Raw genomic sequence first — 25,906 nt, 5'->3', positions numbered from 1 at the left:
AGAAGCTAATGAACAAAAGAATCTGACAAACTGAATAGATGCAGAGACATTGATGCATGCAACAGATGGTCATATTTCAGAGGGAGTGGGGTGGGTGATGGAGGATGGGAAGAGATTAATCAAAGAAGTTATATGCATATATGCATAACCCATGGACACAGTCAATAATAGGGTGAAGGTCTGGGGAGGGGGTGGGAGCGAGATGGAGGGGGTCAATTAGGGGGAAAAATGGGATGCCTGTAATACTTTCAACAATAAAGATATACTAAAAAAAAAAGTTTAAGCATAGGAGAAAGCAAAAAAAGTGTTGATCCTTCTACTTTGACAATTTTACATCTGGTAAGATGTGAAAACAGTGTTCTCTAACTGGAAATAGAGATGGCACCTTTTATCACAATAAAGAAAATTCTCAATAAATATTTTACCTTTTCACATATGTACCCATGCATAACCTAATATCATAATGTAAAAATGTTTGATTTTTCTACTTGCCAATTGGAGACATACTAGCAGTTGGAAAAAGTGTGCCATTATTCCTTTACTTTGATTGTTAGTTATTTTGAATTCATATATTGTAAAGATTTTCAAAGTTTTTACTAATATTGAATACCTATAAAATATTGAAGAATTAACAAAAATGAATGATTTGGTTCCCTCCCTTCCTTTTTGTCCCATCTCTAGTGCATGGATCAATAAATAGTGAAATGATAAAAACAAGCAGCAGAAAGAAGCCTAGATAATCACAGCAGGCAGCACCAAATTACAAGGCCACAAGGAATATTAAAACTGCTCTAAAGAAGAGCTGTCTACTCAGGGTCTCACTAACTTCTCTATATTGTACGAACAGCAAAACTTTAGTATCTGAGAGTAAATGAACTCTACCATAGATGAGATGAACCCCACTTTACTTCTGAGATAAATACAACCCAACTGATAATCACTAGTTCATGAACTAATCATATGACTTACCAGTTCGATATGCCAATAACCTGGCTTGAACCATGCAGTGCCTTGCAATTTCTTGTGGCAAACTTTGATTGTGAATTTCATTACTCTTTTCAGTATTGTCACAATAAAATCCGTAGTGTTTACAGTTGGGCACACTGGAAGCTACTGTGGCCAAAAGTAGGATAAGGTCTTTCATGTTTTGCCTTAGATTGCTAAAATATGGATTTTCACATAGGTTCTCCAAACCTATAGTCATAAGTATCTGCTTATGTAGTTCTTCATTTGAAACCAAAAATAACATTTCATATTCTTTTATTCTTTCTTGTCTACATTTGGAATAAAAGTCAATGTTAGCATCTGGAAATGTTTTGGCAATTTTTTGAATAAAGTCACATTTGTAAGAGGTTTCCTCTACAAACTGCATCATATAACACAACAAAGGCTGAAGCAAGACACACACATGGGCCCTACTGTTTGATTTCAATCTTTCCACTGCTTTGGCATCTAACTTCGCATCTTCAGTACTAGAAGCCTCAGAAAGCAAACTTATTTCTGGATCAGCAGGCCAATATGAAATTCGGTTAACTCCAGCTGAAATACAAAATATGAAAGTTATCAGATACATACTGATATTAAGGACTTTCTTGATAAATTCACCATATCACTGCAGTAAATCCAGAGGTCCCAATATACTAAATGTCTATTACCAAGTCACCAATAATATAGCCTATTGGTAAACCATGGCCCACAGGCCATATCAAACCTGTTGCCTATTTTTGTATGGCTTGCAGGTTGAGAACAAATTTTATAGTTTTAAATAGTTGGAAAAATAAAAAATAAGAATATTTTGTGACATATAAAAATTACCTGAAATTAAAATTTTATTTTCCATAAATAAACTTATTGGAATGCACCATTCATTGACACAGTCTCTGGCTGCTTTTGCACTACAATGGAGTAGCTCAGTTGAGAGCTGAGCAGCTATATAGACATCATGTGGCATGCAAAGCCTAAAATATTTATTATCTGACCCTTTATAGGAAAAGTTGGCCAACCCCTAACAAAGCCCATGGGAGGTATTTGTGGAATCATTGGCCTTGCCAAGTTTGGTCCCAAAGCCTAGTACTGGGACTATATACCAGAGTCCTACAAGTAATCAGATGGTTGTTTTTAGAAATAACATAGCTGATGCCTGGCCGGGCATGGCTCAGAGGTTGAGCATCAACCTAGGATCCAGGAGATCAGGGTTTGAGTCCCGGTCAGGGCACATGCCTGGGTTGCCGGCTAGGCAGCCAATCAATGACTGCCCAATCATTGATGTTTCTCTCTCTCCCCCCCCTCCTTTCCTCTCTCTAAAATCAATAAAGATATGTTAAAAAAAAAAAAAAGAACATAGCTGACAACTGTGTCTAGAGTTTTGTGTCTGAAATAAACTATTCAACCATGCATTAATAATGTACCTGTACTCTGAATTCTTCTTCTGAGAAGCTAATCTGTGAAAATATTCTAAATAGAGACCAAAAAAATGCATGGATATATTTAGTGCAGCATTGTTTAAAACAGTAAAAATATAGAAAAAAACTAAATGGACAAAATAGGGGAATGGTTAAACAAATTAGGATCCTTCTCATAACAAAATATTATACAGTTATCCAAAATTTCCACAAAAAACTTATAATTTGAAGGCAGCAGTGGGGGGAACAGCAATATTCATTTTTTTAAGTCCACAAAATTAATCACAGACAACAAACAAGATGGAATATTTTCAATCAATGTGATAGAGGAAAGGTTAGTAATCTTTAATATATAGAGATTTTAATACATTAAGAGCGTATACAGGTATAAATTCATAAGAACAAGGAGGCCTTAAGAGAGTCCAAAAGATATGAACAGACAATTTACAAAAGAGAAAACAAAACTGGATAACAAACATATAAAAAAATATTTTAATTTGTACTTGAGATTGAACGATGAGGGATGTCTTATACAGAGTTAAGCACTGAACTGTTCATCAATTAATTAGTATTTTACAAGAGACCCCTTTGCTAGTATCTCATGTAATTGAGGCTAAGAGAGACATTTTTTATGAGTGTGCAGAAGTGACTGGATGAATGGCCCACAGGGTGTTGTGCATTCAAAGTAACAGATGAACTAAACAGTCTCAGTTGAACAAACACAATCCTACCTACTCCCTGCTACTTCTGACTCTTACTGTGGCTTGGGCTGTAAAGCAATTTTGAAAGCCTCAAAGCTAATATCAGAATGTTTCCTCTGGCCGAATTTCACTTGCCCTCTGTTGGAGTTCTCAAAATCTATTTCCTAACCAGCAGAGATGGTCAATCTTTCATCTAAACATGCTGGTTGCTTCTAGGAATCCTAATTCAAGAAGAGAGGGTGACCAATCTTCAAACAAATATTCATGTCCCAGCACCATATGCTACTGCAGAACTTTTCCAATTTTGTTGTCTCCGACCCCATTACACTGTTTAAAATTAGTGAGGACCCCAATCAGGTGTAGATTATATCTACTAATATTTACTGTATTAGAAAATTAAAATAACATTTTAAAAATATTAATTCACTAAAAAAATAACAATAAAGAACCCATTATACATTAATATAAATAGCATAGGTCAATGAAAAAGAAGTGTATTTTCCAAAACAACAATAAAAATTAGTAGAGGAGGATGACATTTTTTAAATTTTTACAAATATCTTTATTATCTGTCTTAATAGAAGACATATGGATTCTCAAATTTGTTGGTGCTTTCAATCTGCTGCAATAGGTTGTTTTTATTGAAGTATATGAAAAGTATCCAGCCTCACACAGATATGTAGTTAAAAAGGAGTATTTTAACAGCTATTTCAAGTAGTTGTCAATGCTCTTCTTTGACACTACATAAAAATTTGACAAAGGATAGTGTCTTAAAAATCATAACAATTTTTTGTACTTATGTTAAATTCTATTATTTAAAAAAAATTCTATTCATTAATATCACCACCAATCTCATCCAGAAGAGTCTTTAAGTGCTGGTAAGCTGTAAGTTCATGATGTCAAGTTTTTCAAAATTTTCATTTTCACTTGAAGACTCAAATTTTATCATTGGCAACAAATACTGTCAGTTGTTTTCTTAATTCATTTTTGATATAATGTCTGCCAGTAGCCAAGCGTAAATAATTATTGCTTGTCAGATCATGGTGTTCCATGAAAAAAGTGGAAACTTAGTTCATAACTCAAACATTTGCATAGGTGGTTTTCCTTAAGGCAAACTTCATACTTAGGTTTGTAGCAAAAGTGCTTTATTGTCTACCTCCTATTTTCTCACATAGAATATTATAAAAATGTGTATTCACGGGTTGGGATTTAATAAAATTAATTTTTACTGTTTTTTTTTTTAAATATATCTTTATTGATTTCAGAGAGCGAGATAGAAACATCAATGATGAGAGTCACTCACTGGCTGCCTCCTGCACATCCCCCACTGGAAGTCAAGCCAGGCATGTGCCCTGACCAGGAATCAAACCTCAGTCTCCTGGATCATAGTCAACTCTCAACCACTGAGCCACACTGGATGGGCAATTTTTACTGTTTCATCAAAGACTTTCTTACATGAAACCTTTTTTAACTCCAAGTATGTGGCCATGAAGAGTACAATACTACTACTGCCTTGATTCTTACTAGGCAACAGTAGTTTTACTTACCACTGTTTTGGTACTATTAGTATAAATGTAGTAGTATTATGAAAATGTTTTTGACGTTGTGGGACATCAGGAGTCCACAGACCACACTTTGAGAACCACTATGCTTTGGAAATGTTTGCTATGTAGCTGATGTAACAATAATTGTAACTAAAGTAATTTGGCAATAGCATGGAGTTAAACGAAGCCACTTCCCAAGATATAATATATAAACCTAATCTAATACAGCAATTTTATTTATATATGAGTCTAATACTAACATAAAAGCATTTCTATTATAGGTTCTTTCTGATTTTCCATACTTCATTATCTCTCCTGGCAGGTTTAAATGTCTTAAAGACATCAAGCAGTGCAAGCAGTAACTGGCACTTCCCAACTTTTCTAATTTTTGGCTCTGAGGCTATTAAGAGTGCTTGCAGCATAGTCAACTCAGCACAAAACACAACAGTCTTTCATTCATTCTTCTCTCCTGACTCTAGAAGAAATCAGTCAAAAAATGTTTTGGTTCTTTCACAGTCTTCCTTTCAATATCAATGTAATACTCTGAATCCTATTTTATACCCTGCCTAATGCAATAGTCTATTAATCATGCTCTTAATCTCTTATCTTTTCATGTTCCAATTCAATAACAAAAAATAAAAATAATAATTTTAATCATGTTACTCCTGCTCAAAAACCTTCAGTGGCTGGCTCAACATTATCTATAATAGGATTTATAAGTCAGTTAACACAAGTGATAAAGAAAATATCCAACCTGCCCAGTTAATTGGGAAAAGAAAACATGCTACCACCATCTTACCTATCTCCTGTACTCACAGCTGCAGGGGAAAGACTACAGAATCTGACAGCTATCATAGATACCCTATCTGCTTGAAATACTTGTCGCAGGTCAGGAAACTTTAGCCACTTGTAGCTCAAGGGCACTGCCTTCACCACAGACCTTTACTCTTAAGACTTTGATGTAAATAAAAAGTTTTCTCAAAGCAAGTTTAGGAACTCTGTCCTGTAAGATAAAGCCCAAGGGCCATACAGCTTTCCAAAGTTCACCACTAACCCCCAGCCTATTATTATAATCCATCTGCCACATTCTTTCCAAGAAAAATTCTTCATTTGAAATACTGACCCCCCAGAACCTTGCATCTCACAACTTAATGACCCCACAAAGGCTGTGTCCCTGGCCAGGGATGTGTTTCCCCTCCTCTACCTCTGTATCTACCCACCAAGCCTTTCATCACATGACAACCTGCAGGGGTCACTATTTCTTCTCTTACCACTTCAGCAGGTATCATTCATTTGGTACTAGATGCTGCATTGAGGACAAAGATTTGGGACTATACCAGCCTTTTTTTCCCCCAGAAGGTCTCAGAAGGAGGCTTCTTTACATATGCATGTTTGATTAAATCATTGACCTTTGATAACTGAACTCAAACTCCAGCCCCTCTCTCCTTCCCAGAGCTCTAGGAGAAGAGGCTGAAAGTTCCAGCCCTCCAATCACCTGGTTGGTTCCCCAGGCAACCAAGCCCTATCCACAGGGGTTTTCTAAAAATCACATCATTAACAGAAACTCAGCTTGAAAAGGGCTTGTTATGAACAACAAAACACACCTTTGTCACTCTTACCACTCAGGAAATTCCACAGGATTTTAGTTGCTCTGTGCTAGGAATGGGATGAAGACCAAACCTATTACTGATATTATAAATCACAATATCACAGTACCTATGTAAAAGATAAAATATTTTTTAAACAGAAGAATGGTCTGCATACTTACCTGGGTGAAAAAAAGAATCATAAGCACAAAGAGATTTAGTGAGTAGCCTGATAAGACAGAGATGGAAAGCTATACATTAATAATTTGTGTTCCTCCTTCCAAAATGTAGAGCAGTCATTGGGAGGCAGCTGCCAGCCAGGAACTACAGTTTCCACAGTGAATATGAACAGAAATGATGTATGTGACTTCTGGGCCAGAATTTTTAAGAGCAGATATGCCCTCTCCATTTTCTTTCTCAGTCTGAATGCAGAGGACTCAAGGCCCTTGGGGATGACAGCAGCAGTACCACAGAAGATGCCTAGGTCCAGGAATCAACCACTGGAACAAGCTGTCTACTATTCAGCAACATCTGCATTTGGGACATTACAGTAGTCCCCCCTTATCTGAAATTTTGCTTTGTGTGGTTTCATTTACCCATGGTCAACCACGGTCCACAAATATTAAATAGAAAATTCCAGAAAAAAACAATTCATAAGTTTGCCTGCCCACTAGTCACTTTGTAGCTGTCTAGGTTATCAGATCGACTGTTGCAGAATCATGGTATTGATCACAGTGCTTGTGTTCAAGGAACTTATTTTAACTTAATAATGGCCCCAAAACACAAGAGTAGTGATGCTGGCACTTCAGATATACCAAAGAGAAGCGGTAAAGTGCTTCCTTTAGGTGAAAAAGTATGTATTGCATAGGAATAAAACCACATATATAGGGTTCTGTACTGTAGTTTGAGGCATCCACCAGGGGTCTTGGAACATATCCCCCATGGATAAAGGGGTACTACTCTACAGGGGCTATAAATCCCTAGTATATTAAGCCACTGAAATTTTAGTGTTTTGTTATAGCAGCTAATATTAGTCTACTAATACATAAAACATCATCTAACAGGTTAGTGACAGAGCTGAGACCAGAATCCAAGCTTTCTGACTCTTCTTATAGTATATCAAACTGTCTTCAGATATATTATATATATTTCTAAATTACCTCTGTGGTATTTATGCAATTTGTTTCCACTGACTATTCTCAGATAAATGTTAATAATCTCCAACAAAGTCTTATCTGCACTTACCATTTACGATCATTTTCAAACAAGCAGAACATGGTTTTCTGGAAAAATAAAGATCACAGTTTTTCAGCCTTGACCCATGTTTTATAAGAGCAATTTTTCCAGCATGTAACTCTTCACTTGAACAGTGAAGATCAACAATTTTCATGTTTTTCACCACCACAAGACCAGTTTTCTTCACCTGCATGAAGATAAAAGATAATAATTTATTAGTTAAAATAGCTAATGACCATATCATGGATTATATACTTCATTTATTAATAAAATGAAAATTTGTTTAGGTCTTTACCTGAACAGTTTAAACAAAAGCACATTTTCATTAGGTTCCCCCAATTTTTTGGAATGTTTAATGTTGACTTTATACCAGAAATGTTCTAAATCTAGGTTTTCTTAATCAATTAAGCATTTATATATCATTAATCTGTCTTAGTGAATACATTTTGACCTAGTAAAGGGCAAGAATCAAGTTGATTTGACTTTTTTTCTTATAGCATATAGTTTAGGACTATTTAGTATTAAGCTTCTAGATGCTCATAAAAAAAATTTGGAAAACTATGATTTTACACATGAATAAGTGAAGACCAGAAAGTTCATGTGACTTTCTGAAAGACCACAGATGGTAAAAGGCAGAACTAAAAAAGCGATAGTTTTGATTTTTAAAATAATTAAAATACTGACTAAAATAAGGATAATTCTCAACTTCTTTCTTAAAAACAATTTTTAGCACAATGGCAGACTAGATTAATTCCAACAAATATATTACCTATAATTTAAAAAATTTTTTAAATATATAGTCAAGCTCAAAAGAATGGAAGGAATTAGAAGGAAATTAGAATTAGGTATTAGAAGGAAATTAGAATTTCAGGTATTAGAAGGAAAGAGAGAATTCAAAGCCAGAACAATAATCTCAGCAGTATCCCACTCATAGGTAGTAGACTGGGTTAACTCTGCTTTTAAGTCATGGAGGCTGGGGACTGGCTGGGGTTCTTCAGAGTTGTTACTCTAAACCTAAAGTGTCCTAACTTATACAGATACTAGTCAAAAAAGCTAATATAACAATATTAATATCTGATATAACACACTAAGGTAAAACTCAGTTCTATGCGGGCACAAAATAGTCTCTGCTGCTTTCACAGCATAAGACTCTGAAATTAGGAAAGTAAATCTGATCCTTGGGTTCTGGAATGATTGTTACAATATGAGGGGAACTTGGACTGAGAAGAGGGTATCCATGTTTCCCTACTCCCTTTCAAAGGGATTTTACTCTACAGTTATCCCCAATAGGACACATTTAAAATCACTTTAAAGATGAGACCAAAGCTATATTAACTAAAATAGTCAAGTTTCAATTTCAGTTATGAGTATAAATGTTTGACACTATGGAGAATATTTTATAAAATGTCTGAAAAAAGGAATAAATATTATAGAATTCCATTTCTGAGTTAACCATCTCTAATCTATAACAACACTTAAAAGGAATACAAAAATCTTTTGTTTAATAACATTTATATCCAAAACATCTAAAATAGGAAAGTTCTACCTAATTGGCTTTTATTTTATTTATTTTTTTAATATATCTTTTTTTTATTTCAGAGAGAGGAAAGGAGGAGAGAGAGACATAGAAACATCAATGATGAGAGTCATTGAACGGCTGCCTCCTGCACGCCCCTGAAGGGGGATCGAGCCCGCAACCCGGGCATGTGCCCTGACTGGGAATCGAACCCAGATCACCTGGATCCTAGGTCGACCCTCAACCACTGAGCCACGCCCAGCCAGGCCTATATTAGCTTTTAAAATAAGCTTTAAATTTACCTTGAATTTGTGAACGCTTTCCCTTCCCATCTCAAAATTTTTTATAGTTTTATGTTCCTCAAGTACAAACTATATGTTAGTATCTACTTATGAATACTTCCAGCAAGTTTTTTGTTGTTGTTTTTATTGTAACTTTGGAAAAGAACTAGTGAGGCCTTATCAAAAGATCTTACCTTGCTGGAGCTCATTTTATTAAACTGAACTAGCTGTACTGTTGGAAATGGCTGCAATGAAATTATTTTAGTTTGAGAGATTTTCTGTTCAGCACACAGATATAAAGCCAGAAAACTTGACCACTAAAGACTTTTGAAAATTGTTCCTCATAAATGGGAAGCATACTCATCAATGTATTTTTTATTAGTACATTTTAGGCCAAGTTGATTTACATTTTCTTAAAAAATATCTTTATTGTTGAAAGTATTACGGATGTCCCCTTTTTACTCCCTCCCTCCTCATTTACCACCTCCACCCTGCTCCCACTCCATTCCCAGGCCTTCCTCACACTATTATCTGTCCATGGGTTATGCATATATGCATAAAAGTTCTTTGGTTAATCGCTTCCCAGACCCCCATTGGAGATTCTTCACTCTGTTGCATGCTTCCATGTCTATGGATCTATTTTGTTCATTAGATTCCACATATAAGTGAGATCATGTGATATTTGTCTCTCTGTGACTAGCTTGTTTCGCTTAGCGTAATAGTCTCCAGGACCCTCCATGTTGTAAGATTCTTCTTTTCTACAGCTGCATAGTGTTCCATGGTGTAAATGTACAACAGCTTTTTTATCCACTCATCCACTGATGGGCACTTGGGCTGTTTCTAGATCTTAGCTATTTAAATAGTGCTGCTATGAACATAGGGGTGCATATATTCTTTCTGATTGGTATTTTGGATTTCTTAGGATATATATTCCTAGTGTGGGACCACTGGGTCAAATGGCAATTTCATTTTTTATTTTTTGAGGAAACTCCATACTGTTTCCCATAGTGGCTGTACCAGTGTGCATTCCCACCAGCAGCGTACCAGGGTTCCCATTTCTCTATATCTTCCCCATTACATGGCATTTGTTGATTGCTGATAGCCATTCAGACAGGTATGAAGTGATACCTCATTGTGGTTTTAATTTGCATCTCTCTGATGATTAGTGACATTGAGCATTTTTCCATGTTTCTTAGACATATGTATGTCCTCTTTGGAGAAGTGTCTATTCAGGTCCTTTGCCCATTTTTTAATTGTATTGTTGATCTTCCTCTTGTTGAGTTGTATCAGTTCTCTGTACACTTTGGAAATTAGCCCCTTATCAGATACATCCTTGACAAATATGTTCGCCAATACCTGGGGGTTCCTTTGTATTTTGAGGCTGATTTCTTTTACTGTGCAGAAGCTTCTTAGTTTGATGTAGTACCACTTGTTTATTTTTTCTTTTGTTTCTCTTGACCTAGGAGATGTATCAGTGAAAATTCCACTACATGAGATGTCTGTGATTTTAATGCATGTTTTCTTCCAGGATTTTTATGGTTTTGCAACTTACATTTAAGTCTTTTATCCATTTTGAATTTATTCTTGTGTATGGAGTAAGTTGGTGATCTAGATTCGTATTTTTGCATGTACCTGTCCAATTTCCCCAGCACCATTTACTGAAGAGACTGCCTTCACTCCACTGTATGCTCTTGCCTCCTTTGTCAAATATTAACTTACCACAATGGCTTGGGTCTATTTCTGGGGTCTCTGTTCTGTTCCACTGATCTATGTCTGTTATTGTACCAATACCAGGCTGTTTTGATTACAATGGCTTTGTAGTACAGTTTAATATCTGGTAAAGTGACCCCTCCCAATCCTTTCTACTTTCTCAAGATGGCTATGGCTATTAGGGGTCTTTCTTGGTTCCATACAAAGTTTTGAAATATTTGTTCTAGTTCTGTGAAATATGCTGTTAGTAATTCTTCCAACTAATGACCATAGTATATTATTCCACTTGTTTATATCTTCCACTATTTCTTTTGTCAGTGTCCTGTAATTTTCTGAGCACAGGTCTTTTACATCCTTGGTTAAGTTTATTCCTAGATATCTTATTTTTTTAGTTGCAATGGTGAATGGTATTGTTTTTTTATTTTCTCTCTCTGAAAGTTCATTGTTGGTGTATAAGAATGTCATTGATTTCTGGATATTGATTTTATATTCAGCTACCTTGACAAATTCATTTATCAAATCAAGTAGTACTTTGGTGGAGTCTTTAGGGGTTTTATGTACAATATCATGTCATCTGCAAATAATGACAGTTTTACTTCCTCCTTTCAAATTTGGATGCCTTTTATGTCTTCTTCCTGTCTAATGGCTGTGGCAAAGGACTTCCAGAACTATGTTGAATAAGAGTGGTGAAAGCGGACATCCCTGTCTTATTCCTGTTTTTAAGGAAAATGGTTTTAGTTTTTGACCACTGAGTATGATGTTGGTATTAGGTTTGTCATATACAGCCTTTATTACATTGAGGTATGTTCCCTATATTACCAATTTGCTAAGTTTTTATCAAAAATGGGTGTTGGATTTGGTCAAATGCTCTTTCTGCATCTATTGATATGGTCATGATTTTTGTCCTTCATTTTGTTTTAATTGATTTGTGAATATTATATACCAGACTTACATCCCTGGAACAAATACCACTTGATCATGGTGTATGGTCTTTTTAATGTATTGCTGGATCCAGTTTGCTAGTATTTTGTTGAGGACAGTAGCATCTATGTTCATCAGGTATACTGGCCTGTAATATTCTTTCTTAGTAGTGTCTTTATCTGGTTTGGGGATTAGGATAATGCTGGCCTCATAAAAAAGACCTTGGGAGTTTTCCCTCCTCTTGAATTTTCTGGAATAGTCTGAGGAGAATAGGAGTTAATTCTTTTTGAATGTTTGGTAAAACTCACCTGTAAATCCATCTGGTCCAGGACTTTTGTTTGCTGGGAGTTTTTTCATTACTGCTTCAATTTCATTAGTTGTTATCAGCCTATTCAGGTTTTCTGCCTCTTCCTGATTCAGCTTTGGAAGATTGTATGTTTCTAGGAATTTGTCCATTTCACCCAGATTATCCAGTTTGTTGGCATATAAGTTGCTCATAGTATTTTCTTACAAGCTTTTGTGTTTCTGTTGAGTTAGTTGCTATATCACCTCTTTCATTTCTGATTTTATTTGTGTCCTCTCTGTTTCTTGGTTTGTCTGCTAAAGGTTTATCTATTTTATTTGTCTTTTCAAAGAACCAGCTCTTGGTTTCATTGACTTTTTACATTGTTTTTTTTACTCTCTCTGTCATTAATTTATGCTCTGATATTTATTATTTCCTTCCCTCGACTTCCTTGGGGCTTTTCTTACTGTTCTCTTTATAATTCTTTCAGTTGTTGTGTTAGATGTTTTACTAGAGCTTATTCTTGTTTCCTGAAGTATGCCTGTACTGCTATGAACTTTTGTCCCAGGATGCTTTCCCTGTGTTCCATAGATTTTGGATTGTGTCCATTTTTGTTTTTTTCAAGGAAGTGTTTGATTTCTTCCTTGATCTCATTGGTAACCCATTCATTGTTTAATAACATGCTATTTACCCTACATGTGTTTGAATATTTTTAAATTTTCTTATAGTGGTTGATTTCTAGTTTCATGCCATTGTAATCTGAGAAGATGTTTGATATGATTTCAGTCTTCTTGTATTTGTAAAGACTTGTTTTGTATCATAACATGTGGTCTAGTTTTGAGAATGTTCCATGTGCACTTGAGAATGTATATTCTGCTGCTTTGGGATGAAATGTTCTGTAAATGTCAATTAAATCCATTAGATCAAGTGTGTCACTTAAGTTCTGTTTTCCTGTTGATTTCTTTTCTTCATGATCTGTCCAATGATGACAGTGGGGTGTTAAACTCTCCCACTATGACTGTGTTGCTGTCAATCTCCCCCTTAAAGTCCACCAAGAAATTTTTTATATATTTAGGTGCTCATATATTGTGTACATATATATTTATAAGGGTTATTTCCTCCTGTTGAATTGATCCCTTTAGTATTATGTAGTGACCATCTTTGTCTCTTGTTATGGTCTTTATTTTGAAGTGTATTTTGTCAGAAATAAGCATTGCTACTCCAGGTTTTTTTTTCGTTTCCATTTGCATGGATTATTTTTTCCATCCCTTCACTTTCAGCCTGTGTGAATCTTTTGTTCTCAGGTGGGCCTCTTGTAGACAATATATATATATGGGTCCTGCCTTCTTATCCATTCAGCTACCCTATGTCTTTTGTTTGGACCATTTATTCCGTTTACATTTAAGGTTACTATTGATATATACTTATTTAATGGCATTTCCCCCCTTTATGTGGATGTGCTTTTCTCTCACTATTCCTTCTTCTACTTAGAGCAGTCCTTTTAGCATTTCTTGCAATGCTGGTTTTGTGGAACTGAAGTCCTTTAGGCTTCTTATGTCTGGGAAGCTCTTTATTTCACCTTCAATTTTAAATGATAGCCTTGCTGGATAAAGCAATCTGGTTGCATGTTCTTGCTTTTCATTACTTTGAGAACTTCATGACACTCCCTTCTGGCCTGAAGAGTTTTTGTCCAGAAATCTGCTGTCAGCCATATGGGGGTTCCCTTGTAGGTCACTGCTTGTTTCTCTCTTAATAGTCTCTCTTTGCCCTTAACATTTCCCATTTTAATTATGATGTATCTTGGAGTGGGTCTTTTTGGGTTCTTCCTCTCCGGAGCACTCTGTGCTTCCTGAACTTGTGTGGCTTCCTCCTTCACCAGTTTATGGAAGTTTTCTGTCATTATTTCCTCCACCAAGTTCACTATCCTTTGTTCACTTTCCTCCCCCTCTGGGACTGCTATGATGTATATGTTGTTCTGCTTCATGTTGTCCCAAAGCTCCCTTAGACTGTCCTCATGCTTTTTAAATTTTTTCGTGTTGCTGCTCTGACTGAGTGGTTGTTTCTACCTTATCTTCTAAGTCACATATTCTATCCTCTGCTTCATTGAGCCTGCTTTTAATTCCTTCCTGAGTATTCTTGATATCAGATATAGTATTCTTCATTTCTGCCTCTTTCTTATTTATGATATATAGCCCTTTTTTCATGTTTTCACTAAGTTCCTAGACCTTTCCATTAAGTGTCTTATTTCATTAATTTCCTTGAGCATCTTTATCACCATTACTCTGTACTGTATTTCTGATAACGTGCTTAACTACCTCTCATCAAGGTCTTTTTCTGGCGATTTTTCCTTTTCTTAGTTTTGGGGGTTGTTTGTCTCCCCATTTTAGTGACTCTTAGTGCTTGTGTCTGTATATTAGATATATTTGCTGTCTCCCAGTCTTGTGGGGTGGGATTTGTACTGTATGTTCAGTGGGACCCAGAGGTGTGTTGTCCTTATACTTCTGAGCTATGTGCTCTAGGTGTGTCCCTTTTTTAGGTATTTTGGGCTCTCCTGTTGTGATTGGGTCTACATTGTTGGTGAGCCATTCTTGGGAGGACTCTCCTCTCAGGTTGGCTAAGCCCCAATCACGTCCTGTGATCTGTTGTACAGGTGCTGGCAAGGCAAAACAAAACACAATGAAACTGCCAGGAAACAAGCAGTATCTTATCATATATCCTGATAATCACAATGAAAACATCCCAAGAGAAAGTAGAATTGGGAAAGCGAAGCAAGAACACAAATACTAAAGCAAAAAAAAAAAAAAGAAACAAACAAAAAATAGAGAGAGGAAAGGATATTATTGCTAATAGTAAAAAAAAAAATTAAAAATAACAATAAAAAATAGAGAACCTACCGGTAGATAAAAAGGGCAGAAAAAAGATTCTGAAAGAGGGGCAGGCAAAAAATTAAGAGTAGAGAGTAGCAACAGGAAAATAGTTGAAAAATAAAAAATAAAAACAAAATAAAGGGACAAACAGAAACAAACAAACAAACAAACAAAAAGACAGGAAGACAGAAAATAAAAGGGGAGAAAACAAGAAGAAAAGAAAATTATGCCAGTGGGACCAGAATAGAAAGAGATAAAGCAAGGGCAGGGAAGGAGTCCAATAAGAGATATGGGGAAACAACAGAGAAAAGCAGTAAACTTATTGGTTATAATGATAATATTTCAGCAATTAAGCAGAGAATATCAAGAAAATCTTGATAAAAGAACAAAAACAAAACAAAAGAACAAGCAAAGCAAAACAAATTTTAAAAAGTTAATTAAAAAGTTAAAAACAAAAAATTTTAAAAGGAAATTTTTAATTTTTTTTAGAAAAAAGAAAGTCAATCAGGTGAGTTCCTTCTAGGCAGCTTATATTGTCTGAGGCTCACTGTTCTGTATGCTGATTTCAGTTCTCTTGGGAAAGTACTTTTGTATCAGCCAATGTCAGGAGCTGTCTAGGTTTGACTCTGGTGTCCTTAGGTAGTTGGCTGATCTGAGGCTCTCTGTGGACCATATCCACTTGTCAGCTATTTTGCCTCCCCACTGTGGTTGCCTGGTCTTACTCCATAGTCTTCTGAAAAGTATTTAGAGTAAAGGTCGGCTAGTGTAACTCAGGATATTGTTCCCCTTACATAGAGGTTTCACTGTCAGGCACTCACTGTGGGGAAGTTAGTCTCTGCTTCAAAGCCAGTTCTTCAGTCTCTACCCTATCCTCCAATTCTAGTTCCCCATGCACTGGCCTGCTGCAGTTTCAGATTGACTTCAGTCTGTTGCCTTTTCTGTATGGGCAGTTTCAGAGGCCTGGGTTCAGTGGGTTTGATTAAAAAAACATTCCAGTGACCACTTTTCCTGCCTAGCCCCCAGAAGGTGTTTTAAGCTTTTCCTCCAGTTCCCAAATACTCCCTGAGAGTCTTATTCTTGTATTGGCCTGTGAGCTGTTCTCCCTTCCCCCTCAGGACTGTGCCCTGCAGGGGATATCTGGGTCTTCAGTGAGCTGAACCAGCCCCTTTCCTGTTGGGGGTGGTGCTCCTAGACTGCGGGAGAGAGGTAGGGGTGCTCTGCCCCCTCCTTTCCCAGACCTAGTTTGCTGATCTCACAGGGCACCCATTTCAAAGTCTCCACAATGCAGGATCAAATCCCAGCTTTTGCTGGTCTGTCTCCTGAATGAGCAAGCCAGGAAGGTGGAAGCCCGTTCAGCAATCAAAAACTCAAAAATGCACAAAGCAACAAACAGGAAGAGAATCCGCCTTGCAAGTCCTGGTGTCCTCATGCCTCAAAACCAAGAAGGAGGGGTCACAAAGTCAAACTCATGCAGGTCTGCTGCACAGCTGATCTCAGTAAAACTGGGGCAGCTCCTTGTGCACTATCCTGGCTCCACTAAGAGTGGGTCAAAAATCTCCAATTCACCCCACGGGCAGCTCTGGCAGCTGGGGACCTGATCTTCCCAGCTGATGGCTCTGGTCCCACTATGAAGCAGGAGGGTTCTCTTCCCCTTCACTCTGCCACACAGTTCAAATGCTTTCCGGGTTCTACACAATGCCTTACAGGAAAGTAGAGGGTCCATGAAGGTGGCTGCTCAGTGCAGCCCTCTGGCCACCTTCTATTTGGAAGCCACACACTGTGGGGCAGCCTTTACTATGATCAGCACACGGGGTGAAAGACTGCTGTCCCAGCTGCCGCCATTAGATGAGTTGTTTCACTGGGAAGGCGTGGTCCCCTCCTCACAGGCACATTATTCCCCTGGCTCCCTCTGCCCACCCTACATGGGCTTCCTTCTCTTCTCCTCTGCTCTGGGTTTGAGATCCCAGCTTTTGGGTGCCAGTGCACACTCCCAAAGGGAGGGAGCTTTGCAGCCTCTAACCCTTGGGCCTCAGAGCCCAGCACTGGCTTCAGGGGGAACTGACCCTTTCTATGCCCCACTCCCCCTTAGCAGACTCTATGATGTTTCTTCAGTGCTCCTTACTTGAATGTGTCCACTCAGCTATATTTCTCTTGTTTTTCCAAGCTGTTTATGCAGTATTTTAGTGGTAAATCGAGTCTGTGGCTAGGAGCAAGGGCACTCTGCTTCTTGTCAGAGTGCCACCATCTTCTCTGCCTCCTTGAGTGTTTTTATTGTAGTTTATTTCTAGTTTTATGCCATTGTGATCTAAGAAGATGCTTGATATGATTCAATCTACTTGAACTTGTAGAGAGCTATTTTCTTTCCTAAAATATAGTCCATCTTTGAGAATGTCCCATGTGCACTTGAGAAGAATGTATATTCTGCAGCTTTGGAGTGAAATGTTCTGTAAATGTCAATTAAATCCATCTGATCTAGTGTGTGATTTAGGGTCACTGTTTCCTTGTTGATTTTTTGCCTGGAAGATCTATCCAGCAAATTCAGTAGGTAGTTGAAGTCCCCAACTATGACTGTATTACCGTCGATCTCTCCCTTAAAGTCCTCTAGAAGTTTTTTTTATAAATTTAGGGGCTCCTATACTGGGTGCATATTTGTTTATCAGGATTATATCCTCTTGTTGGATTGATCCCTTTAGTATTATGTAATGACCTTTCTTGTCTCTTATTATGGTCTTCATTTTGAAGTCTATTTTGTCAGATATAATTATTGCTACCCTTTTTTATTCATTTCCATTTGCATGGAAAATATTTTTCCATTCTTTCACTTTCATCCTGTGTGAGTCTATTGTTTTAAGGCAGGTCTCTGGTAGACAACATATATGTTAGTCATGTTTTCTTATCCATTCAGCTACCCTATGTCTTTTGATTGTATCATTTAATCCATTTACATTTAAGGTTATTATTGCTAGGTACTCATCTATTGCCATTTTATTTCTTTATGCCTATGTTTCTCTCCATAGATTTGTTTTTATTATTACAGCTGTCCCTTTAACATTTCTTGCAACGCTGGTTTGGGGGTGGTAAACTCCTTTAGCCTTTTTTTGTCTGAGAAGCTCTTTATTTCACCATCTATTTTGAATGATAGCCTTGCTGGATAGAGTATTCTTGGTTTCAAATCCTTTTCATTACCTTGAATACTTCATGCCATTCCCTTCTGGCTTTCGAGCTTCTGATGAGAAGTCAGCAGACACCCTTATGACAGCTCCTTTGAGGATAACAAATTGCTTTTCTCTTGCTGCCTTTAAGATTCTCTGTTTTGAATTTTTGGTATTTTAATTATGATGATTCTGGGCATGGGTCTCTGGGTTCTTCTTGCTTGGGACTCTGTGCTTCCTGAATTTGTGTGACATTTTCCTTCAGCAGGGTAGGGAAGTTTTCTGCCATTATTTCTTCAAACCTCCTGGTACTTTTACAGTGTGGATATTGTTACATTTCATGTTGTCCCACAGGTCCCTTAAACTGTCCTCCTATTTATTTTCTCTTTTTGGTTCCCTGATTGAACGATTTTTTTCTACAGTGTCTTTTAATTTGCTGATCCTTTCCTTGGATTCTTCTAATTTGCTGTTTATTCCTTCCATTTTATTCTTTATTTCTGCTATGTCATTCTTCATTTCTGAATGGTTGTTTTTCATAGCTTTTCTGCCTTTTTTTCATGCTGTTGAGCATTTTTATAATTATTACTCTGAACTCTGTATCTGATAAATTGCTTATCTCCATTTCATTTATCTCTTCTTCTGAAGAATTCTCTTGTTCTTTCATTTGGGGCTTCTTTCTTTGGCTCCCCATTGTGGCTCCCTGTTTGGGTTTGTTTCTGTGTGTTTGGTCAATCTGTTATGACTACTAGTCTTGGCTATGTGGCCTTAAGTAGTAGGTGACCTTTGGGACTCAATGGTGCACTCTCCCTGATCACCCGACCTGAGTGCTCTAATAATGTCCCTTGTGCATGTTGTGTGGGCTCTCATGTTGTAATTGAGTCTTGATTGCTACTGTCTCATTTGTGCATGGGCTTGACACTCAGGTTGACTGAAAGTGAGGCACAACCCTCAACACAGTGTGCTAGCTACTGTGCAGATGCTTATCATAGGAAGTGGAATTCACCTCAGTAGGGTTTGGAGCCTGCTAATATCTCCTCCCTATGGATATACTGCTTGTGAAGCTTATTGGATCCTGCTCTGTTATTTTCTAAAGCTGGAAACTGGGCTTATTGGTTTGGGGTCCCTTCAGAGAGTCTCTGGTGCAGGCCAATGTCAGACACTGTTTTTGACTAGCCCTGAGTACCCTGCTTGGAGTCATCAATGATCCACAGCTAGTGACTCCCTCTGCTGCGGTCAAGTGCATTTGAAAAGGACCAAGATGCACACACCAGTTTATGCTTTTCCTAGCCCTGGGTCCAGAAGCAGATCAGACAGACTCAAAGCACCCAGAGAGCTGCCTCTGCCTGCAAGCTGATTGTTAGTCTCAGTCACTTAATGAACAAGACACAAATTCCACAGGGTGTGGTAAGAGGGTTTCCAATGGGTGGAGCAACTGCCCCTCCCTGCCCAGGCAAAAGCTGCCTAGATGGTAAAAATCCGCCTGAGAAATATGTCCTCTGCAGTATGAGGAAATGATTCAGCACAGGGATCCACACAGCTGTCTTTTCAGCTCTGTCCCCAGATCCACCAACCTCGGATTCTCCTTGCACAGCTCTAGTCCACCCTGCCCTCCCTTTGCCAGGTCCCAAGGCGAGTGGCTGTACATGAAATTTTGTGCATAGGTCCCTTAAGAGGGTACTTACATTTCCAGCAGTCTCTCCCTGATGGACAGAAAACCCGCTGCTTTTCACAGCCAGGCGTTATGTGGGCACCTTTTCCAGTTCTGGTGTTCTGGGCTGGAGACCTCAGTTTGGAGTTTAGACCCCAAATTTCTCAGGGGGAACCCGCCCCCCCACACACAGCTGAGATATCCCTCCAGAACTTCAAATGCTGCCTATGGGAGCCCAGCCAGCCCTCTTACACCTCTGCACTTCCTACCAGTCTCGATTTGGTCTCCACTTTACATACTTGGTTATAAGGGTTCTCTCCAGCTAGTCTTCAGTTGGCTATTCAGGATGATTTTTCTATATTTTAGTTATAATTCCAGTTTTGTCCTGGGAAAATATCAGCGTAGCTTCCACTTAATCTGCCACCATCTTGGAATCCTTTATCACTTTTTTGCCTAGAGTTCTTTTTACCTCAGGAAAAAAATTTTTTTTTTCATTCTGTTTCTAGCTAAGGCCAAATATCAAGTTTGAGACAAAGATTTTTTTTTTCATCACAAATTTAAAACAAAGCAAATAAAAGCCTACGGTGCATTTTATTTCAGCACTTACACTTATTGCAATTTGCAGAAACTCACAGACGACTCAATCTTTAGAGTGAATCGCTATTCTGGATCCTCATTTTACTTCCCTTCACTAACAGCTTGGCAAGTCATCCACATAACCCTAGTCACAGAGTTTTAAATTAACACATAGGCAAAAGAGGGCAGTCTATTTTATATATGAACTAGCGTATTTACTTAATTGGTGCATCACTACTTTTTTACCTTTGCCTTTCTTATAATAAAAAGCACCTAAATATTCTGAGACAAATAATTTCTATATTCTTGTTGGGCATTTTAGAAAATTTCCATGAGAATCATCAAAGCTTTTAAAAAATATGTTTTTTCTCCACTCCACATCCGATGAATTAGGATCTCTCTGAAAAATGCAAAAGATTAAATAACAAGGATATACTATGCAATGTTAAAAAGAACAGGTTCATCTTGTCAGGTCAGGGCTTTGATCTGACCCTTCCTATAAGCCAGTAAGTTAGCCTGTTACTGTTTCATGGACGCTAGCAGAAGACATGAAACTCCTGGGTCGAGACAAGACACTATACCATTCACAGCTCAGCAAGCAGCATGAGTATCATGTTTGCAATGGTTTCCTCTGCCCACAAATCCTACATGGGTCAGGCAAAGCAGCTCAGATGGACTCCTGTACACAAAGTAGGTTATGTTATAGGAGAGGAACACTGTGCTTGGGGATTCTGTTGTTTTATCCCAGGCAGTAAGCAAACACAGTCTTAGTACCAGAGGGAGACATTACCTAAACCCTCAAGGTTGCTTGTTACAAAAGCAACTCTGAGAAATGGCCTAGGTAAAGAGCAGTTAGGGCATTGAATTCTTTAAACCAGCAAAATTTTGGAATTTGAAAGAATCATGGAAGAGTTCCTCAACACATATAAACCAATATGGGAATGTGTTATAAGTTAAAGGTGGAAAATGTTTTTTAGAAGGAAGATGTAGGAGATTATAGAATAATCTAGTTTTTGTTTTTGTTTTTTTATGAGAGACATATAATCCTGCAAATACACAGAAAATTTTTAGAAGAGTATACAAGAAACTCCTTTGGAAGTGGAAATAGGGAACTTGAGTATAAGAGGAACTTTTATTCGACTTTATACCATTCCTTTTGCTTTATTATGAACATATGTCTTTTTTAAACAATCATAAAAATTCACCTGTTTTTTGTCAGTAGATACTCTGGTCATCTCTTCATTATCTCCTAAGGGTCTATGCTTTCCCTCTTCCTTGTCCTAATTAAAAGCAGATTAAGGGGGGAAAAGATTAGTACATAAGATGCATGACTAATTCAATATATTCTATTTAAAATCTGGTTCCCTTGGCTTTGGACTATTCACATTTTTCTTGATGAAACTCTGCATTACTTCCTACTTTGTTCAGGTTCATGTTCAGACTGCTTAACCTAATAAATAAGGCCTTTTTATTCTGGCCCCTGCATATGATTCCAAAGCATAGAGGGACAAGAAATTGTGGTCAGAAAATAAAAATCTGTAGTTTAAGATTTCAGAGTTGGGGCAGCTTTGAGCAATGGAAAAGTCTAGAGTATGGCCATGGCTAAGAATGACAAAAGGGGAATAGTGGTAAATTAACTAGATTTGGGAAGAAACTATGTAGAAAAAGCAATTAGAAGTGGATTATGGTAGGCAGAATAGTGGTCTCCCAAAGACCTTCCTGTCCCAATCCCTGAGACTGGGGCTATGTTATATTACCATGGCAAGATTGCAGATGGAATTAAGGCTGCTAATTAAGGCTGCTAATCATCTGAACTTCAGATAGGGAGATTATCCTGGATTACATGGGTGGACCCAATGTAATCACAAGGGTCCTTTTTAGTGAGAGGGAGGCAGGAGAGTCAGTGTCAGAGTGGTGAAACATAAGACTTGGCCTGGCCATTGCTGGCTTTGAAGATGGAGGAAGAGGTCCATGATCCAAGGCATGAAGGCAGCCTCTAAAAGTTGGAAAAGGCAAGAAAATGGATTCTACTAGAGCTTCCAGAAGGAATGCAGCTTGCCAACATTTTTATTTTAGCTCAGTGAGACCCATTTTGGACTTCTGATCTCTAGAACTTTAAGATAATAAATATGTGTTGTTTTAAGCCACCAACTTTGTGGTAATTTGTTACAGCAGCAATAGGACACTAATATAGAGATGTCCATAAGTCCCCTCTAAAAGTAAAACTTGAAGTAGAAAGTTTTGAGCTAGGGAACAAACTCCTTTATTTATTAACTCAACAAATATTTATTGAACCCTTTTTAGGTCTTAATCATAGACCTAGTTGTTCAGGATGTAGCCCTTACAGAGCTTATGATTTATGAACAAGGGTACGTGAATATGAAGTGAGTAGATGATTAAGACAGGGTGATAAAGCAGAATTCTGTGAGCCCCAAAGTAGGGGAGATGTGTAATAAATTGAAGAAAGTTTGAAAGCTGGAATAGCAAATTTGGTAAATGATGACACCTTAGTCTTATGAAACAAATGCTAGAAAAAAAGTGACATCTAAGAAGTTTACAAGAAAAGCCATGTCCTGGGAAGGGGGTTTCTGTTCAAACAGAATGTAAAGTGGAAGTGATGATGTTGATAGTGAAATGTGGCGGTGTGGATGGTGGTAGTGGTGTTGATATATCAGTGATAATAACAACAGTACCTAACATTTATTGTGTTTACCATGTACCAAGCCCTCTATCATCGCATTTAATCCTCACAACTTTACAAAGTAGTTACTATTGTTCCCATTTTACAAATGAGAAAATAATGACTGAGAGAGATTAAATAAATTGAACATGGTCACACAGCTAATAAATACGTAAGCCAGGATCTGAGCCCCAAATCCATTCTCTTAATCATTATGCTACACTGCTTCTGTTCTGGAAAAGTTCAGTAAGACCTTTAATAATGAAAATAAGGTAGTACAGGACAAAATGAGAAGAGATGAGAGAGAGGGACAATATGTAATATGTAGAGAAAAAATGAGAGAACAATGCAGTTATTCTAATTCTTTTCTTATTGATTTTAGAGAGAGAGGAAGGGAGGGGGATAGAGTTAGAAACATAGATGAGAGAGAAACACTGATTGCCTGCCCCCCCCACACCGCCCACTGGGGATTAAGCCCGCAACCGGGCACGTACCCCGACTGGGAATCAAACCAGCGACCTCCTGGTTCCTAGATCGACACTCAACCACTGGGCCATTAAAATAATTTAAATACTCTTAAGTTTACTAAAATGAAACCAATAAGAGAGGTTATTTTTAAATGACAGCCCCTTTTTGCCCAGCTGGCATGGCTCAGGGGTTGAGCATCGACCTAAGATCCAAGAGGTCTTGGTTTGATTCCCGGTCAGGGCACATGCCCAGGTTGCAGGCTTGACCCCCAGTCCAGGAGGAGCACAGGAGGTAGCCAATCAATGACTCATCATTGATGTTTCTATCTCTCCCTCTCCCTTCCTCTCTCTGAAATCAATAAAGACATTTAAAAACTTAAATAATAAAATAATAAAATTAAATTATAAAATAAAATATAAAATGAATAAAAAATAAAATAAAAATACAGCCATTTTCAAAAATGCTTGATTTCTATTCCAAACTTTTAATTGTGTTTTTCCCCCTAGAAGTCTCATAAATGATACTTTCCCATTCATTTATCTACTTTTGGACTGGATTCTTTCTTTTTTTTAATCCTCAGCAGAGGATACGTTTTTTTGTTTTGTTTTCATTAATCCTCACCCAAGGATATTTTTTCCATTGATTTTTTAGAGAAAGTGGGAGGGAGGGGGAGAGACAGAGAGAGAAACATTGATATGAGAGAGACACATCTATTGGTTGCCTCCCGAATGTACCTCAACCAGGGCCAGGGATGAACCTGTAACCGAGGTACGTGCCCTTGACCAGAAAGCGAATCTACAACCCTTCAGTCCAAAAGCTGATGCTCTAACTACTGAGCCAAACCGTCCAGGGCCTAAGGATGTGTTTTTTATTGATTTGAGAGAGAGGGGAAAGGAGAGAGAAAAAAACATCAATATGAGAGAGAAACATCAATAGGTTACCTCGCATACATGCCCAACAGCGGATCAAACTAGCAACCTAGGTATGTGCCCCAGTTGGAAATCAAACCCACAACCTTTTGATGTATGGGACAACACTCCAACCAACTGAGCCACCCAGCCAGGGCTGGACTGGATTCTTAGAAATTAGTAGATTTTATACTTGATATAGATACCTTGTTGAAAAATCCCCAAGGAGCACCCATACAGTGTATATATTTGAAACCCAGAAAATCTCAGATATCAGTCATACTTTAGTTGCCCTTTTATCCACAGGGGTATGTTCCAAGAACGCAGTGGATGCAGGCAAACCCAATATCTACTATGTTTTTTCCTATACATACATACCTATGATACAGTTTAATTTATAAATTAGACACAATAAGGGATTAATAACAACACTACTAATAAAATAGAAAAATTATAACAATATACTATAATAAAATTATGAATATGGCATTATTAAGTAAAATAAGGGTTATTTGAACACAAGCACTGTGATACTGTGATAGTTGATCTAATAACTGAGATGGCTAAGTAACTAAAAGGCAGGTAACAGATGCAGCTTGGATTCACATCCTGGGCAGGATGGAGCAAGATGGTACGAGATTGCATCACGCTATTCAAAAATAGCATGCAATTTAAAATTTATAAATTGTTTCTTTCTGGAATTTTCCATTTAATATTTTCGAATTTTGGTTGACTATGGGCAATTGAAACTACAGGAAGCAAAACCATGGATAAGGGGTGACTACTATATTTACAAATAGTTGTTACTTAACACACTAAGACTGTTAAAAATTACAATTTAAATGTCCAGCAATAAGGGAACAGATATGGTGCACTGATACAGTGGACTGTTATGCAATCATTAAAATGATAATAAACACATACTGATATATATATACACATACATATATAGTATACTAATAAATATAAAAAATTAAAATTAGATCAAATCTTAATATTAAAAAAACTTTCTTCAAAATTATTACTCGCCCTGGCCAGGTAGTTCAGTTGGTTAGAGCATCATCCCTATAAGCCAAGGTGGCAGGTTCTATCCTGGGTCAGGGCACATACAAGAGTCAACCAGTGACTGCATGAATAAGTGAACAACAACAAAATCAATGTTTCTCTCTCTTTCTCTCTTTCTTCCCCCCTTCCTTCCTCTCTCTAAAATCAATAAATCGAAATTTTTTTAAATCAAAATTAGTACTCAATCTCTAATGAAGGGGTTTAGAACAGGCTTCCCTAAGATGTGCCACTTTGGCATATAAATTATTTTGAAATGAAGGCAATGGACCCTGCAAGCTCATGAGAAACTTTTACCTCTCCCTTAAAGAATTTAAAATAGGGGCCTTGCCCATACAAGTTATCACCAGAAATAACTTTTGTGC

The 25,906-nt window shown here is 37.5% G+C and overlaps 1 protein-coding gene across 7 annotated transcripts in view; it reads right to left on the bottom strand.

The window, feature by feature from the left end:
• The window catches only part of CDADC1 (cytidine and dCMP deaminase domain containing 1), an 80,963-nt gene that overhangs the window by 48,538 nt on the left and 6,519 nt on the right, over window positions 1-25,906 (bottom strand). For all 7 annotated transcript variants that reach the window (XM_087814341.1, XM_087814340.1, XM_016205448.2 and 4 more), the window contains exons 3-5: window positions 21,629-21,703; window positions 7,479-7,656; window positions 970-1,539 (exon numbers count right to left, since the gene is read on the bottom strand). In XM_087814341.1, the coding sequence (XP_087670467.1) occupies window positions 970-1,539; window positions 7,479-7,656; window positions 21,629-21,703 (823 nt within the window). The remainder of the gene's footprint in view (window positions 1-969; window positions 1,540-7,478; window positions 7,657-21,628; window positions 21,704-25,906) is intronic.

This window comes from Miniopterus natalensis, chromosome 2 (genome assembly GCF_054644295.1).
Source record: "Miniopterus natalensis isolate mMinNat1 chromosome 2, mMinNat1.hap1, whole genome shotgun sequence".
Classification (NCBI taxonomy): domain Eukaryota; kingdom Metazoa; phylum Chordata; class Mammalia; order Chiroptera; family Miniopteridae; genus Miniopterus; species Miniopterus natalensis.
Note: the sequence above shows the minus strand (reverse complement) of the source record. Positions and strands in the feature narration are given on the sequence as shown.